Source organism: Phyllostomus discolor, chromosome 1 (genome assembly GCF_004126475.2).
Source record: "Phyllostomus discolor isolate MPI-MPIP mPhyDis1 chromosome 1, mPhyDis1.pri.v3, whole genome shotgun sequence".
NCBI classification, from domain to species: Eukaryota; Metazoa; Chordata; class Mammalia; order Chiroptera; family Phyllostomidae; genus Phyllostomus; species Phyllostomus discolor.
In genome coordinates this window covers 156376982-156396452 of record NC_040903.2, presented here as the reverse complement: position 1 = coordinate 156396452, position 19471 = coordinate 156376982, and the positions used below count along the sequence as shown (strand labels likewise).

The window sequence follows — 19471 nt, the reverse complement described above, 5'->3', positions numbered from 1 at the left end:
TATTAATGCTTTATTATTTCAAGAAAGGTAAAAACACAATTGAAATGCAAAATATTTGTGAAGTGTGTGGAGAAGGTGCTGTGAATGATGAACTGTGTCAAAAGTGGTTTGCAGAAGTTTCTTAGTACTATTGACATTTTGACCAAAGAATTATTTGCTGTGGGGCTGTCTTATGCAGTGGAACATGTTTAGCAGCACCTCTGGCCTCTACTGACTAGAAGCTAATAGTGAGAAATAATTGACCTACTCCTAATATCCAAATCAATAAAGTTATTAGTAAAAATGAAAAATGTGTATTTTACAGAAAAACCTAAACAGACATTTTGCCCAACCCAATACAATGCTATAAATCAATTATACTTCATTAAAGGTGGTGGGGAGGGAGGAGAAAAGTATAACAATGAAGAATGACTTAGATTTTTTAAATTAGCATTGTTGCTCATTACAGTTATGAGATATGCAGTACTACATGAAAAAGAACAATAACTTATTCTTTCATAGCATCTTTACCCATCCAGTTTCTGTCTTTATTTCCAATATATATTTTTGGTGGTTGTTTTTAATGGGGTCTACCACATTTTGTTTGTTTAAATATATTTTTGTAACAAGACACTTTCATGATTTGACTTAAATAGCATGAAATCATTTCAACATCAGTCTCTGTGAACAAATTTCAGGAGTTACTTCCAAACCCGCCGAACTTGGGTCATGAGTAAAATATAATATACGGGTTTATATTTACAGGGGTTAAATAAAATGAGAAATAATAACAATAGGTTTAAATAGAACAAAAATCTAACTTTCTCTTGAAGACTTTCAGTGCAGTATAAGCATTAGGAATCAAGAATTTATATTTAGACACTAAACATAAAGAAAGTCAGTTTTGTCATAAAATAGATGAGAAATTCACTGGAGAACAAGACTAAATCTTTATATATGGTCTGTATCCTAGTTAATTGGACTCTGTTTGATTAATATGGTGTTACATTGTTTTCACTATAGTGCTTTTCCATCCAGTGGACATAATGCTTTACTTTATCCTAGTGCATAAGCTGTTAACTAACTTACCTCTTTCCCGGTGAGTGTGGAGAGACATGGACAAAATGTATTGTCATAGTTGAGAACATTCAAAGATGGAAACAAAAGAAATAAGCCTTCCCCATTCATAGATGTATCTGATGCTGAGAATCTGTGAAAAAAGAAGTAAAAAGTAATTTAGAAATAATACACTAGCCAACAAGGCAGAATATAGGGACCGGCACAAATAACATCTCTTTTTTATTATAAAATATTTTATCACAAAATCATAAGCATATAATTCTGTAACATAACAATATCACACTCAAGTACACCATATAATATTTTTGGTGAAATGTTCAAATTAAAATTATAAATTTTATACCCATATTATTGCCTACCAACCACACTCAAGCAGGCATTACTTCTGCTGGACCCTGTATATTTCTGAATTCTTTTTTTTGTTATTTTTATTTTCATCTTTTTCTCTATTAATCTTTTATAGTTCTTTTTAATACTACCTATAAGAGCAATAAAGTTATTTGCATCTACTTTGTGTATTATTTTTCAGCACAATAAATTGTTACTTATATGTTAACTATAATAAAAAATGGGTTGCAACTCTATTAAAAATTATTTTAAAATTTTTGCATAGAAGAGATGTTAAAAGTAGAAAAATGAACCAGGAAGCTTTGTTTTTCCCAAGTATTCTTTATAGATTGCTGCAGGGAACTTATTGTTTATATTAGCAATTTGTAAGTGATCTGTCTTTGGCTTCTATAATATTCCCTCACTCCAAAATTTAGAAATTTTGGCACAGACTTAAACATGAAACTTTGAATCTGATGAAAAATGTGATTAGTAAAAAGATATCCGATAGAAGGAAACCAAGTATTCAGGACTTATTATTTTTGTTTTTCTTACTCTTTGAGAAAACCTCTTGGGAGATGAAGGAAAACCTCTGTTTGGAGCACTTCAAAATCGACAGGTATGTATGTTTGTGCAGGGTACATGTGACTCATGGTAGGCTTTTTTAGGGAGTCCACAGTTGGTTTATCTTTTAAAAAATTCTTTATTCACTGCTTTTTCTGTAAAATTAGCAGAATTCTATGGTTGTTTTTTAAGGAGCCACTTTGGTCTCATAAAGAGTGAATGGCCACTGTACACTTTAGAGGTTACTCAGTCTTGGTGGTTCAGTGTAATTCAGAGAGATTTCAGATGATACTGGTTGGTTTTTCTCCCGTTCTCTGTTTATTGCCAAATTAGAAATCTACATTTTCCCTTCTCACTAACTTTGCATCATCATGTGACATTAATTATTAATGCTGGCTTAGCTCTAAATAAATCATCATACTGAATTCAGGAATAAAACTAAGCCATGCTTCCTTGATGGGCATATCCTGACACTACAGGACTAGGCTCAGGCCTAAGCCTCATAACGTATGGGCCCTCAAAACGACACTCAAGAATGTGCTCAGGAGCCCTGTGAGCACAGAATGGGTGACTAAGGATTTCTTAGACCAACCCCTTCCTACCCAATTACCCTCTTATTTTTCTGACAGCTGGCACAGGGACTTGTAATCCACAATGGGCTTCTGATGAGTTTTTTCTGTTCGGGAAATAGGAGCGCTGTTCCCTGAATTCAGGGTTTGTCATAATTTTAGAAGTTCTATTAATATATTTATTTGTACAGGCCTCAGTAGAATAAATTAGACCAGGCATTTAAGAAATTGACTCTGGAGAAAATGAATACTTAAGTGAGAATTGAAGTGATTATAGCTTTAATACCTCTTTTTCATGGGAAAGCTGTTAAAAATTTGGCAAGGTTATAAAACTTTTCAGAGTATTAATATTGAAATTTATTTGCAAGAATATTAAGTATATAATAAGTCTGCAACTAATTCTTACAGACTGGGATTTATTTTTACAGCGAATGACTTAGGTCTATTATTTTTCCCTTTTATATTCCTCTCTTTATAATCAGCATAATGGTCTGAAAGCATTAATGCAGTTTGCCATTGCACAGAGGAGCACCTGTCCTCAAGTCCTGATACAGAAACATCTGATTCGTCTCCTATCAGGTAGAGCCTACACTGAATTACTACTGCTACTGCTGCTACTACTACTATTATTATTTTATTATATATATGTCTTTTCCATCACATTTATGACAGTGTATTTTTTTAAAGATTTTATTTATTTATTTTTAAGAGGGAAGGAAGGGAGAAAGAGAGAGAAACATCAATGTGTAGTTGCTGGGGACCATGGCCTGCAACCCAGGCATGTGCCCTGACTGGGAATCGAACCTGCGACACTTTGGTTCGCAGCCCGAGCTCAATCCACTGAGCTATGCCAGCCCGGGTGACAGTGTATTTTGTTAGGAAACCACACACTGCACTCATTTTAAACCCTCACAAAAACAAAAAATAAAATAAAACATACAGTTGTTTCTTAATATCTGATTTTTTAAGTAGCAGATATTTTGCCCTGGCTTGTATAGCTCTGTGGATTGAGCGCAGGCCTGTGAAGCAAAGGGTCACAGGTTCAATTCCCAGCCAGGGCACATGCCTGGGTTGCAGGCCAGGTCCCCAGTTGGGGGCATGGGAGAGGCAAGTGATCAATGTTTCTCTCCTTCTCTTTCTGCTTTCCTTCCCCTCTCTCTAAAAATAAATTTTAAAATTTTTTAAAAATTATTTTTAAGCCCTGGCTGGCATAGCTCAGTGGATTGAGCACGGTCTGGGAACCAAAGTGTCCCAGGTTTGATTCCCAGCCAGGGTACATGCCTAGGTTGCAGGCCATAACCCCCAGCAACTGCACATTGATGTTTCTCTCTCTCTCTCCCTCTCTCTCTCTCTCTCCCCCTCCCTTCCCTCTCTAAAAGTAAATAAATAAATAAAATCTTTAAAAAAATTATTTTTAAAAAATAACAATGATTGAGAGATAGGGAAGTCCACAATAGAGCTGCTTTGTGTGAAAGCTAATGAAAAAAAAATTTTTAAAGATTTTATTTATTTATTTTTAGAGAGGGAAGGGAGGGAGATAGAGAGAGAGGGAGAGAAACATCAATGTGTGGTTGCTGGGGGTCATGGCCTGCAACCCAGGCATGTACCCTGACTGGGAATCGAACCTGCAACACTTTGGTTCGCAGCCCGTGCTCAATCCACTGAGCTACGCCAGCCAGAGAGTGAAAATTGTTCTTAATATATTGATTCTGCAGTAGCAATAGGACATACAATGCTCACAGCCAAGTACATGCTAGGCACCATACAAGGATCTTTTTATATAATCTTATTTCTTCATCCTTCAAAGAAATCATTATCCCCATTTACAGATGAGGAAACTAAGGCCCAGAGAAGTCATATGACTTTGATCAAGGTCATAAAACCAGTAAGGCTGAACAAATATTTGAACCCAACCCTGATTATAAAATCCCAAGCTTTTCCCACTATATCACATAAGCTTTGCTGAGGTTTTTGATTTACTAAAAAGAGAGAGCTTTACTATAGATAAAATGAAAATATGCATGCCAAAATTAACTTTTCATTTCAGAGGAATTTAAAAGTAATACATTCAGCAGCCAGGAAAAGGAATTTCACAATTGCCTGTAAGAAAAATTGATGGCAACCCTTACCCATGAAGCTCAGTTGTTTGGGCAGCCTCCCCTGAGGCAAGGGGTCTCCCATTTGATTCCTGGTCAGGTCACATGCCTGGGTTGCAGGTTTGGTCCCAACTGGGGCGTGTGCAGGAGGCAACCAATTGATATTTCTCTCTCATATCGATGTTTCTCTCCCTCTCTTTCTCCTTCTCTTCCCCCCCTCTAAAAAAAAATTTTTTTTAAAAAAAGAAAGAAAAATTGATGGCAGATAAAGTGGCAGAAAAGGTGATAGAATTCAGGAGGAATTAGGAGTTATTAAGATGTCCTGAGGCCCTGGCTGGTGTGGCTCAGTGGATTGAGCGCTAGCCTGTGAACCAGAAGGTTGCCGGTTCAATACCCAGTCAGGGCACATGCCTGGGTTGCAGGCCAGGTCCCAAGTTGGGGGCAGAGGCAACCACATATTGATGTTTCTCTCCTCTCTCTCCCTTCCCATTTCTCTAACAAACAGCTAATTAATGACAAAGCCCTGTGATCACTTTAGTTTGTTTTATAAAGCCAATATCAATAACATTTATTGAATGGTAACTATATGCCAGGCTTGAGATAAGTGTTATAAGTGCATATGTTAATTAATGAACCTCCCCAGAATTGTGTGTATACTGTAAATTTAGTTAAGTCCCTTGCCTATGACAAATAATTACAACCAGTACTGGAACCCATTCTGACTCCAACACCTATCTATGCTCTTAGCTTGAATGTTTTTGGTTTAAACTCTTGGACCTGGGATTAAGATATTGACCTAATGTGGAAAAAGTCTTCTCATCTTCCTTTGCAAAAATAATAGCTTTATTGAAATACAATTAATCTCTTCATTTTTATATGTACACAACCCTTACTGTTGTTTTAAATTCTTGATTTTATTTGCCTGTCCCTGTTTCCCTCACTCGTGAACTTAGACACTGACCAAATTAGAAAGACAGTATCTGCGTTTCCTTCCAGTCCTCAGTCCGTATAAACCGTTACTTCGTTCAGGAGGATCTTCTCCACCTCATTTCACTGACTCTACTACACTGCATGCTCTGTCTGCTTCCCACCTCAAATTTGTTCACATATTTTATCACAGAACATTTAGAAGTTTGTAGTTAAGGAGAAAAAAGTATTAGGGAACGTCGTATAAAACTAATTCTTATTCATTTAGCAAATATTTATTGAACAGTCTCTATTTGAGTTATCTTAATTTATTTACCTTTCCTCCTCTATCTTATTGTTTAATTCTTAAATTGAAACCAAGGCCTTCTAAGAGCCTGTTCTCAGTTTAGTTTATATTTAATTATGGTTTCCATATCTCAAAGGTGTAATGTACCATTGTATCAGTTTCTTTATTTTATGAACAATTTTTGTTTTAGATTTTCTATTTTGCTTTATATTTAACTACATTGCTATTTTACTGACTGAATTATAATCATTTATTTATTTTAGTTGTTCTTCCTAACCTAAAATCAGAAGATACACCTTGCCTTCTATCTGTAGATCTATTTCATGTATTGGTAAGTGTTCAATAAAATTTTATTAAAAGTCACTCAAGTTTATAATTTTATGTGTTTTCCTAATTCAAATTGATGCTCTTTGTTCAATATTATAAATTATTGGTGTTCAAACTATGAATTTGTCTCTTTTGTCCATTTTGTTTACAGATAGGTAGAGATTTCACTGAGAACATCAAAATCACTTTAAAAATGAAAGCATATTTATGCTTTACTTTATAATAGGTCCTACCACAGTTGATTATAATTAGCTGGTGTCTATATAAGCAAATTTCTTCTAATAGATAATGCTTTCCCTTTCCCCTTTTTCCTAATTTATTTATAAGAAGTGAATGACACCATTAGCTACCTTAAAACTATTAGTTATTTGGTGCTAGGACCAGCCATGGACACAGCTAGGCTTCCCCCAAACACCTGTGGAGGGGTGGCAACTGTTTTGTGAGTTTCTTGAATGTTTTTATCCCTGTAATGATTTCATTCCTTCAAAAAAACATCTCTAGGGAGAACAGTGGTGAGATTGGGAGCATGGAGTTTTTGTTAGCCAGTATCCTCATCCCTCATTTAGCCAGTATCCTCATCCCTCATTTTCCAGGCCTCTACCCATACAGTCACTAAAAGTGCTGGTAAACCGGGCCCTGACCCTTGAGAATTTGACTTGGTTGGACTGGGGTGAGGCCTGTGTATCAGTGTGACTCCCCAAGTGATCGTAATGTTGAATCTCCTGAATCCCAAAGGGTTTGAGACCACTACCTAGAACTAGAATAAGTAGACCCAGCAAAGGGATAACCTATTTGGTGATGATTTTTGTCCTTCATTTGTGGTACAATATATTATAAGGTATTCTGTTGAATAATTTGGAAAAATATGATGGTTATTTTAAAAAACCACACAAACACAGTGTAGCTTCTAATGTCCTTTACATTTAATTATGAATTAATTTGTATTGTTTTCTATTGTTGCGCACGTTGATATCCATTTTCTCTCATAGGTAGGTGCTGTGTTAGCATTCCCATCCTTGTATTGGGATGACACTGTTGATTTGCAGCCTTCATCAGTCAGTTCTTCCTATAACCACCTTTATCTCTTCCATTTGATAACCATGGCACACATGCTTCAGATACTTCTTACCATAGACACAGGTAAAGTTCTCATCATTTGTTAATTGTACATAACATTTGCCCATGATTTATTGGCAAAATTAATTGTGCTTGTGGTTAATCATATATTGCTAAGTTCTATATTATGTCTGTTGTTGAAGGATGATTCATTTCTTTATGGATGCTATTTAAATATATATAATTATAAATTCTTATGTAATTATGGTTTATGTAAACCATATGGTTTATGTAATAAATATGTAATAATACATATTTATTAAATATCCATGTTTCACAAGGCTGTGATTTCGCCCTATTTGTTTCTCCACGTAATATACTGATAAAGTTTACCTAATAGTTTTAATATCAGAATCAACTATTTAGATTGAGAATAAGTGAAAGAACCTCACTTAACTAGACATTATTTATTATCCTGAAACCACTAAATTGAGGTGTAATTTTAAATTGAATAGCCAGTTTATAGATTTATCTTTCAAAATTTCTTTTTCAGGCCTTCCCCTTGCTCAGGTTCAAGAAGACAGTGAAGAGGCTCATTCTGCATCTTCTTTTTTGGCAGAAGTTTCTCAGTATATAAGCGGGTGAGTAGCGGCAATCCATGCGTTTAATCTGCTTCAGTATTGTTTTGATAATTCCACGTCTTTGTTTAGTTGTTTGACAGTATAACTTTTGAACCATTTTAATTCCAATTTTAAAAAAGGACTTAGGGCTTTTGGAATAACAGCTAGCCATTTATTTGTTTCTAAGACTTGAAACAAGTTTTGGCACATCTTTACTCTTATAAACTGCTATGGGGATATAGGCCAAGGATGATAGAATTTTTAACAAATGACAGCATTTTGAATTTAAATAAAGGTAGAAAATAGAAAATAGGTTTTCCTTTTAAAGCAATTCATATAGTTGATGAACTTAACTAGAGGGGGTTTTTTAAGGCCATTATGAATGATATGTGAAATATATTGGTGATGCAGAAGTTAAAACAAAGTGCTATAGGAGTGATCTGCTGAGCTTCAGCTGTTGCCAAGGTCTCCTCCTCATTCTCCTCTTCCTCATAAGTCTTTTTTTTCCCCTTACTCTGGGTACCAAATGTTAATAGGCCATTTTTCAGAGCTGTTTTAGGTTTACCAAAAAATTAAACAGAAAGTATAGCATTCCCATTTATTTTCTCCCTCTACCAATTTCTCCTGTTATTAATGTCTTGCTTTAGTATTATACATTCGATAAAATGATAGTAATACGTTGTTATTAACTGAAGTCCATAGTTTACACTGGGGTTCACTCCATGTCACACCATTACAATATCATATAAAACAGTTTACTGCCCTACAAATCACCAGTTAATTTTAATACAGAAACCAGGAAGGTATTAATTATTTTTAGCTAATTTAGCTATTTTGGTTAGTTATGATAAATATATCTGCTGCACATTTCATCATAAAGATTAGGAAAAAGAAGAAAGTAGCTTTTGGTCTTAAAAATTTATATGCTAAGCTCTGGCCAGTGTGGCTCACTTGGTTGGAGCATCATCCTGTAGACCAAAAGGTTGTGGGTTCAATTCCTGGTGACAGTACATAACCCAGGTTGCACGGTCAGTGCCTGGTTGGAGTGCATAATGGGAGCAACCAGTCAGTGTTTCCCTCACATCGATGTCTGTCTGTCTGTCTCTCTGTCTTCCTTTCTCTCTCTCTCTTTCTCTCTCTCTTTCTCCTCCTCTCCCCAACCCCCTTCCTCTCTCTAAAAGCAATGGGAAAATGTCCTCAGGTGAGAATTAAAATAAAGTAAAAATCTACATGGTAAAAAATGCAAGATTTGTGGTTTTCTTTAGGAAACTATTAGGAGATTTAAAAACTGAAACTATAGCTAGTTAAATATTTTGTTTTAAATGTTTAAAAATTAAAAGGATAAAAAATTATTTAAATTATCAGGGTGTCTAACCTTTTGGTGTCTGGGCACACTGGAGGAAGAGTTGTCTTGGGCCACACATTAAATATATTGTAACATGTAATCACACACAAAAAAAATATCAATGTTTTAAGTAAATTTACGATTTTGTGTTGACTACATTCATAGCCATCCTGACCTGGGGCCGCAGGTTGGACACCCCTGATTTAAAATACTTAGCTATGTTTTTGGAAAGGTTTTTAAAATCTAGGGTTTTAGTCTCATTAGTATTCTCTTCTGTTGTGGAATTATTGCCTCTTAGCTGCATTGGGTGTGATATTCCTGGCTGGTATTTGTGGGTCTCATTGAAGAATGGCATCATCCCTTACCTTCGTTGTGCTGCATTGTTTTTCCACTATTTACTTGGAGTGACTCCACCTGAAGACCTATTTACCAGTAAGTAGAAAATGAGATCAGAGCAGTAAAGGGAAGACTTTTTTCCTTAAGTTCAGCCTCAAGAATACCAGATGAGAGCACGCAGTACCAGCCCTTCATGCCTTCACTCTGAACGTGTGTGCCCCTGCACCAGTGTAGGAAAGGCCAGGCCAAAACCCAGATTATAATCTATAAAACCTACTTGTGGCTCCTTTCTGTGTATAGTTAATGTGCTAAAATTTATAAAATGTCTGCATGTAGAATATAACTGATAGGGTGAGCTATACAAGAAATTGGACACATTGGTTGACCCTAAGGAGGAGAACTGTTTGACTAGGCTAAAGGAAACTTTGCTGTATACTCTGTTAAATATACAGGGCCTTGGTTTGATACTGCAGTCCTTTCCTGGGAGCATTTTAATTTTTTTAAAAATGACATGTTCAAAATTTAAATAACAGAGTCATTTTCTTTCTCCTTTAAATCTACATGAAAGTAGAGAAGGCTTCCTTGTGGCTTTGTATGGGTAAAAACCAAACACTCATGATTTTGGAAGAGTCACCAAAATTGCTCATAGATTCTTCCTTTTATCCTTTGAGATTACAATGACCAGGTCAGCTTTACTGGCTATCAGTTTTTTTAATCTTGAACTCAATTTAGTAGGGTTTATGGATCTAGGTTTGTCCTGATCCTATATAAAATAGGATGCTACTCTCCAAGTAGCTACTACCATTACAGATCTGTTGTTTGCAGTTTTAAAAAATCATGTATATATTTATATAGTTGCTGCTGTAATATGGCAGTTAAAGTTCTTTGTTGTATTCGGAGGAAACCAAATATAAACAGACAGATTAATAGGTATGTCAAATGGTGACAAGTGCTACAAAAAAAAAAATAAAGCAGATCATGAACATAGCGAATGCTGGAACCAGGGTGGATAATTCTTTTAGGTAGATAGTCCTAGAAGGATTTTTCTGTAAGGAGACATTGAAAAAAGAACTGGGTTGAACTGTGTAGGTTGATGGAAGAGTACTCCTAAGCAGAATGAACAATAAATGCAAAGGTTTGCTTTGATGAGTCAAAGAATAGGAAAGAGAAGAGTGTGGCCGAAGCATAATGAACAGGAGGGAGGGGGGTAGGAAAGGAGGCTCAGGAGGCATCTGGGGCCAGGTCATGTAGGGTGGGAGTGTCAAACTCATTTTCACTGGGGGCCACATCAGCCTCGCAATTGGCTTCAAAGGGCCAAAATAATGTTAGGACTGTATAAATGTAACTACTCCTTAACTGTTAAGGAGTTGAAATTACATTTGGCCCTCTGAAGGCAACCACAAGGCTGATGTGGCCCCTGGTAAAAATGAGTTCGACACCCCTGATGTAGGGTCTTTATGCCACAATAAGGACTTTGTATTTCATATCACGTGGTGTTTTCACATAGGAGACATCTCATCAGGAGAATGACTCAGCCAGATTTATGTTTTAAAAGGATCCCTTTGGTTTATTTGCCACCTATTGTTTTAGAGAATACAAGATATACTCTATAGAGAGCACAGAAATGAACATAAACAGTGAAGAAACTGTATTAACAGGTTAACCAGGTGAGAACAATGTGTTTATTAAATGTATGTTTATTCTGTTGCAGATTCTGCAGAAGGAGAGTACAGTGCGCTCTGTAGCTATCTTTCTTTACCCACAAATTTATTCCTACTTTTCCAGGAATATTGGCATACCGTAAAGCCCCTCCTCCAGAGGTATTGTGGGGACAAAATATCATTGTTGAGTTAATTATGCAGTTTGGAAATTTTAAATTAAAATTACTTGCCAGCTTTTAAATCGATTAGCGTTGATTGAAGGGGATGGCAAAAATATAGGAGATTCCCAATTCACCCTCTAAAGGAATTGGGGATAAGACTAACAACCATGGGCAGCTGGAATTTCTACTTGCTCCACCATGACTGACATTCATTGTACTTATTTTCCCCATAGCTACTGTCTCCTCATCTGTTTTAAATTGGCAAGGGGCCCGGGGATGTGTTGGAGGTCATGTTGTCAGCAGCCACAGTGTTAAATGAGTCCCGTTTGGGGCTATATCCAAAACTGTAGCACATCTCCCATGGTAGCACACATCTCAGGAGGGTGCCCGAGGAGGAAAACAGTGTCATTTGGTAGATCAAAGAGTGTCTGTTAAACTTCCCCTGGAGGAATGTGTCGTTCTTTCAGAAAATTTTTGTTTTACTCCGTTACTTACTGGCCTTCCTGGCCACTCCTCTTCACCCTCCAATCTCTAGTCTCCTCACCCTAATCTTTGTTGCCACCATTTTCAATCATTTTTATAATCAACCTTGTGTTACTCTTACTTTATTTCCTCCATGACTTTCTTTAGTCTCTTCAATTTGTCTGCCTTTTTCTTTAACCGCTGTTTTTTCCCCTTCCATGCCCAGGTCAGGATTTGTGTGAGTGTCCGCCTGTCTTCTGTCACCCTTCTCTGTGCCCTCGTCTCCTTGTTAGGTTCTTTTCTGTTTCCTCCTTTCTCCTGAGGTATTCTGATCTCTAGGCTGTTAAAAATGAATCAAAGTGAGTCAGAAAAATTAGTATCATGCTTTGTGTTGAGTATGATAATCACAGTAGGTTATACTAATTTTACTTTTATATTCTTGAAATTGATACATTTTGAACTTGCAATATCTAGTATAGTAAGTGATAAAAGTCTAAACTTTGAAACAGAAAGCCCTTGCCCTTTGTACCATTCCTGGCCCTGCTTGCCTCAAAACTTTCCCTCCTCATCCCATGCTCTGCGATGCAGGGGACTGACCCCGGCAGACCTTCCCAGTCTCCCTTCCCTTGTCAGTTGGCTTCTGCTGCGTTCAGTCAGTGGGAAGCACTGGCGGGATATGGGAAGCCAGGAGGGTGAGAGAAGCCTTGGACTGCCTCTCTCTGCCTTGTGGGGCATCTCTGGCAGTGGCTGTAGCTTTTCTCTGGCTCCATTGCCTACCAGACAAGGCTGCTGTGGTTCCAGCATCCATCGGTGACCCTAGCCCCTGGGCTTCGGCAATACCATTATTTCCTTTTTTTCCTCCAGCCTTGGAAAGGTGGGGGCCTCTGATTATTGGCTCATTTTTGAATCGCCTTGTCTTTTCATCTTCTGGTTGTCTTCTCAGCCCTTCTGTCACTTTTTATTACCAGTCCCTGTTATTAAAGTCCCTCTTGTTGAAGTACTTAGAATGTTTTTTATTTTTCTAGCAGGACCTTGATGGATAAACTCTTTTAAAAAGAAATGAATAAAAAGAGGGGGCAAATAAATAGGAAGATACAAAAAAAAGTAGAGGAGAAAAGGGGCAAGATATAAAATAAAAGAAGTCTAGAAGAAGGAACTCAGAAAGAAGGGACAGAAAGATTTTGAGAGAGTAGTGCGGTGATGAATTTTGTAGTAAAGTTGTGATGACCCATTTGCCTTTTCTCTTGGCTCCTCATACAGGTGGTGTGCAGATCCTGCCTTACTGAACTGTTTGAAGCAAAAAAGCACTGTAGTCAGGTTGGTTTTACTTTTCAGTTCCTTTCCCTGTATCAAGAAGTTGTGTTTCCAAAACTAGTTGGCTTTTTGAGCATGCTTTCTAGTTGTCTTCTTCATTCTCGCTCAGTACATTGTTTCCTCCATTTCTGTTATGTTAGTTAGGTCTTTGCCAGAAATCAGATTCTTCCTACATTTGTTCTTTCTTGGAGTGGCTGCCTATTTCCCAAGTAGTTTGATGCCACCAGGTCCTCTTCCTTAAGCTAGTACAAGCCTATTAAAAGGCAAAAGAAGAGATGTCATCTTGGAGCAGTTGGTATATTAAAATCAGAGGGTACTGACATTATTCCTGTAAAGTATTTTTTCCCTTTGAGAATACAGTAAGATATAAATAGAACTATTTCCCCTCCTCTTCCCTTCCTATCTATGTGCTTTAAGACTACCCAGCAAAACTTTTCTTCAGCCCTCCTATCTCCCTTAAGTTATGGCTTGGTCAAAATCCACTTCTTCAAGAACCAGTTTAAATATTAGCTCCTCCCAGAAGCCAGTCCTTGCATATTGTCCCCTCTGTGTGTTGACATGTGAGCATGTGTATCTGCCGACACCCTACATCACTAAGGGTAAACTCAACAAGGGCCAGAACTGCGTGCTTATTATCTTCTGTGTAATCTGTGTATGCCCTCCAGAGCCTGGCTTACATGATGTACAGTGTCTGATTTTTATTCAGACTGAATTGCATCAATAAACAAGCAGAGGAGTTAACCCCCCAGCCTTAAATACTCACACCAGTACCATTCTTCTATGGCTAACGCAAACATTGTGACACAGTCCATGTTTGCCAGCTTCTTTTCTTATCTTTTCTCACCCCTTGAACACGTTTACTGTCCCTGTAAGTGTGCATTTGCTACCCATCCTTTAACCCAGCGTCAGTGATTTAGAGATTATAGATCCAACTCCTGTGCTCAGATATAGTAATATTCACATCACCAAGAAAAGAAAGAACTTGGAGCAGAGAGAAAAGTTTAAAAGATGAGTACATATTTTAGGACTGTTAATGTCATACCATTTTCCTTTATTCCAATTCATTGTGTGCCTTTTAGAGGTCTGCTATTTCCCCAGTATGGTACTTAATACTCTGGGAGAGTTCAAAGACATAACACATAGAGTTTTTGGTGGTGGGTAGTTTACAAATGAATTATCTACATAAATTCGAGACATAAGATAAAGTATGATAATGCAGACGTTGGCAAAAAGTAGGTTTACAGTTGTGAGTATGTGAAACAATTTATTCTTTTATTTATGAATAAATTCTATTATTTGCATTATTTATCTTATTATTATTTTGTAGCCTTACTTATTATTTATCTTTTAGGTAAAGATGGCTGATAACAACCTACTTTTGCACACCCCTAGTTATGGAATATACTGTTAATACTATAGAAATTTAAAGAGTAAAAGATTCTTAATGATACAAAGTTAGTCTTAGAGGAGATAATTTTTAGCTGAACATAGAAGGCATTATAGAGTTTAAATTGCTTGAGGTTTTAGAAAAGAATTTTACATTATTCAGATGACTTTCCCCAAGGCATGCAAGCAAGGTTTTTGTTGTATCTACTGTGGTGACAGTGAATAATAACATTTGCAAATATTCATCAAGTACTGAGTATATTATGTTTCACTTCAGTTTCTTACTGAGCCTTCGGCGGCTCCTTGAGGTTCCTTGATATTCATATAAAATTTCTTAAATCATCATGAATCTGTTATGTCTCCCCCAAAATGTGTTATTAAATTAATAGTATGCCTTATGTTTAAGAAAGTATAATATATTAGTTCTCAGTTTCAGACCAGGAAATACAGGCTTAGGTGGCTTCTCAAGTGTTACAGAATTTAGGATTTGTAACTGAGACTGTCTGATTTCAAAGGTTGTGTTCTTAACCACTACTTTATGTTACCCTCCTTCAACAGTATAGAAATCTAGCTGGAACAATTTAGTCTTAAGAAATAGTGGAAGTTGAGTTGGGAAAGGAAGCTAGCTGATGAAGGGCTTGGAATTCTAGGCTGAGAAATTTGGGTTAATCTAGCCAATAGTGGGAATTACTGTGGATTGCAAGTGTAGATCCTTAAGACATTCTTTATTGGTCAATTTTCAATCTGGGCTTATTTCCTGATAAATAAAATTGCCTTTAAAATTACATTTTTAGGTACCCTAGAAAAAGAAATAGATTGATAGAGCTTCCTGATGACTATAGCTGCCTCCTAAATCAAGCTTCTCATTTCAGGTAAGAAGAAATATATATTTTAAATTTTTTGAGCTTGTAGTTGGTATACATCACCACTAGCAAACTTATTTTATTTTTTCCTTTAATTTTATTATTGATGCTATTACAGATGTCCCCATTTTCCTCCCCTTTGCCCACCTGCACCCAGCCCCTGCAATCCCTTCCCTCTGGCCATCACAACACTGTTGTCTGTGTCCATGGGTTATGCATATATGTTCTTTGGCTAAAGAACCCCTTCTTTCACAGAGTCCCTCCTCCCCCATCCTCTCTGACAGCTGTCAGTGCAAGGGTTTATCTGTACTCCACAGTTCCAAAATAGTTGCTTCAGACAGTTCTTGCCAGATCAATAGTTGTTTCAGGAGAGCAACTGATTCCTGAGTTCCCTACTCCACCATCTTCTGTGACATCCCTCCTCAATTTTTTTAAAGATTCAAGAACTTTCTCTCTTTCTCTAGCATTCTAAGAATGATTGTTTATTCATATATCTTTAAACACTGTTTTACATGCATTACAGTGTGGTGACCACATTCATTCACTGAAATAACACTGAACAGTCTTTTTTTTTCCAAACAAAATCTATATAGACTCCCATTATAACAGTAAAACAGCTCATAGCATTGTAACTCAGGTTCATGTCTGGATAATGGAAAGAGGGAGGACACCCCCTTGGCCTTTTTTGGTACCATGTCCCCTCTATTTCAATCAGTTTAAACACTACTATAAAGCAGTGTTTCTCAAACTGTCCTTTATCTTCCTCTTCCTTTTCACTGATCACTTTCAAATTTAAAAAAAAAACTGGATAATTGGGACTGATGAGAAGCAAAATAAACAAGTTGCATTCTGCTTGTTACTAATACCATGTGTGAATTACCTCTCAGTTACTTTTGTAAGAGAACAGCATGAGCTTAAACACATGATTCTCTATGATAAAATAATGCCCTGTAAAGTTAATGATAATTTTTTTATACTGTCTTGCTATAAGTTATTTGAGTAGCATAAATTAGTGTGCAGAACACCACCAGTGAAATGTCACTAAGTGAAGAGGTACAATCATACCTCACATCTGCTTTAGCCATTGGTATGTGAATACTTCATATTTGAATCACAATGTATCATGCCTTGAAAATAAAAAGTCAAAATTGCTGTTGATGCAATGATGTATCCTTGATACTCAGGTGGCATCACACTACCACCCATAGCAAACCAGATTGATAATGATGACATGAAACTAGCAGTGACTAATTAAAAGGCAAGAATCTCAGCAGCCTGAAAGCCGAAGCCCATTCAGCACTTTATTGATGATGTACTTGGTAACAGAGCTTCCTTTCCCCAAATTGCAGGAATTCCAAAGCTCAGTTAGGAGTTTTGTAATGCTGCAAAGCATTGTCTTGCAGCTAGACTTCTTTGTAAACTTAATTTAATTAGAAATCCCCCCCCAAACACAACTAACTCTTAAACTTTGTTTTGTTTTAAAGGTACCAATTAGTGTACAAGGTAACAATTAGTAGTCCTTAGTCATAGGTTAAATAACCTGCTTTCATTTGAAAGAGCCAAAGTAAGGGATTGCAGTTTAAAATCATTTTGAGGAAAAAATAAAATAAAATAAAATCATTTTGAGGGCTTGAAGAGGCTTTCTTTGGCCTACTTTGAGAATCTCTGCCCTACCCAAATGACTAAGGAGTGCTTTGAGCCATGTAGCCAAGGGGTTTAAATGGCCTAGTCAGGGCTTGGGCAGCTTATATCCCAGCCTCTGTTACCAGATAGAATTGATCTTGGTGTTGGCTCCTTGACACCTGTCTCATACAGAATTGAGATCAACCGGCTAAAGAAGTGGTTGAGTCACTTTATCTCTCAGCCCTCAAAAAATGACCTGGCTTATTTCACAGATTGCATCTAGCTCTGGGATCGGTGATTGTCCTAATCTTAGGGCTTCATTGCCACTGCTGAAGCCCAGTGAATAGGTGTTATCTCCCAAGCATTGAAAGGTGTCTATCATGCTGTTGGCTCTTAGGAGGATCTGAAAAGAGTGTTAGTCATTAATCACAGTGAAGATCCTCCCGGATGATATTACTACTTACTGGTTTCAAGTAAAAATGAAAATAAACCTTATGATCTCTTCCAGTTTTATTGTCACCACTGGTTTACATTAAGACTGCACCATCTCTAGTATAGGGTGGCCGCTCAGTTATTATACTTTAGGCATCACCCCCATTTTCCTCTGTAAGATGGCTAGTGACTCAGACTTAGCCACCCTCTGCTAAAGGTGAAAGAAGATGTTGGCTTTATTTTTTAAAAAAAGCTATAATTACATTCTGTAGCAACCCCCTGGAAGTGAAAACAGTCCACTCATCTACAGGAGACAGGAAGGGAATGCCTGTGCATAGAGTCCCTTTACTCCTCTGTAGACAATGGTGGTTTTCTTATCTTGCCTAAGAAACTGGGGGTCATAGAATAAATTGTTAATACTCTATTGGAGAATCTGATCTCACTGTGTGCCTTTCTGGATGTCCACTGTGGTTTCATTTACTTTTTACTGCCCAGATTAAGGAATTCTTGATATTTCCATTGTGTCCAATATGCAGCAGAGATAGGAGCATAGGAACCCCCTTTTTAATTTTTATTTTCTTTTAAAGATTTTATTATTTATTTTTAGAGAGAGGGGAAGTGGGGGAGAAAGAGGAAAAAAAAAACAGTGTGAGAGAAACATCAATTGGATGCCTCTTGCATACCTGCAGCTGGCGACCTGGTCTGCAACCCAGGCATGAGCCCTGACCAGGAATTGAACTGGCGACCTTTTGGTCTGCAGGATAAACCCACTGAGCCACACCTGTCAGGGTGGGAAGTTAAAAGAATAAACATTATCATTTTCATTCAGAGAGTGGTACCCCCTTTGGAGGGGCATTATAGCAATGCTGTACCATGCCATTATGGAAAATAGTTGGATCTCAATGTACTACTTGGTTCAAGTAAGTTACCTCTATCACTTATTCTTTCCTAAGAATTACTGTGTTTCCACATGGAAGGGACATCAACTCAAAGACTGCAGTCTCTCATTTAAACCCTAAAAATTTCAGTACCTCAAATAAATGGGGAAGAAATGTGTTTGAACTCTTACTGCAAATTGTGATTTTAAAAAAATGTACATCTATAGTTCCTCCAACACAGGACACAACCTTGACTGAATCAATCAAGACTAGGCAATTGACTATAAATTGGTCATGTGAGATGAAGACTGGGCTCTATAAATACATCTCAACCAAGGCATATTTCATTGCCAAACTTTATGAGAATTGTCAGGACACTATATCTAATAATACATTTTCTTACTATGGATTAATCAGAAGGTTTTTTTGTTAAGTCTTTCTAGGGGGGAGCATTAAAGAGGAATCATCCATTCAGTGTTTCCTTGTGTTTTAAGAGCTTTCTTTGCTACGAAGCATCCAGTGATGAAAATATGTTTCACTGCTAGCTGGATATATTATGCTTTTTTTGTTTCTCCATCATACTGAATGTTTTCTTCCCTTTTGAGATGCCCACGGTCTGCAGATGATGAGCGGAAGAACCCCGTTCTTTGCCTTTTCTGTGGGGCCATACTGTGTTCTCAGAACATTTGCTGCCAAGAAACCGTGAATGGGGAAGAGGTTGGAGCTTGCATTTTCCATGCACTTCACTGTGGAGCTGGAGTCTGCATCTTCCTAAAGTGAGTAGTGTGTGATCTGGAAGCCTCATACTAAATTGAAGAAATTTGGATTCAATATGGAGGACAGTGTGTTGGTAGCAAATGATACCAGAAGTTAAGAGACCAGTTGTTCACATGAGATTGCATTTGAGAAGATATCACAGAATAAGTAGTAAAAAATAAAAAATAAAGTAGGATTCTACTCACATTTTCATTATTTATGGAAAATCTTAAATATGATAAACTTTATATTGATTACTCTGATATTATATAATACTCAGATATAGTGAAAGAGCTTAGAGTCCTAAAACTTACATTTTAGAAGAACACAAACTCTGACTGGTATGGCTCAGTTGGTGGAGCCTCGTCTGTAAACAAAGTGTCATAGGCTCAGTACCTGGTCAAGACACATGCCTAGGTTGTG

The 19471-nt window shown here is 37.0% G+C and overlaps 1 protein-coding gene across 1 annotated transcript in view; it reads left to right on the top strand.

Moving 5' to 3' along the window:
• UBR1 (ubiquitin protein ligase E3 component n-recognin 1) overlaps positions 1–19471 on the top strand; it is a 126317-nt gene that overhangs the window by 100291 nt on the left and 6555 nt on the right. The window contains 10 exon segments of the mRNA XM_028507958.2: positions 1950–2005; positions 3002–3098; positions 6092–6159; positions 7145–7295; positions 7765–7852; positions 9475–9608; positions 11224–11332; positions 13057–13113; positions 15291–15368; positions 18898–19068. Of these exon segments, the coding sequence (XP_028363759.1) occupies positions 1950–2005; positions 3002–3098; positions 6092–6159; positions 7145–7295; positions 7765–7852; positions 9475–9608; positions 11224–11332; positions 13057–13113; positions 15291–15368; positions 18898–19068 (1009 nt within the window).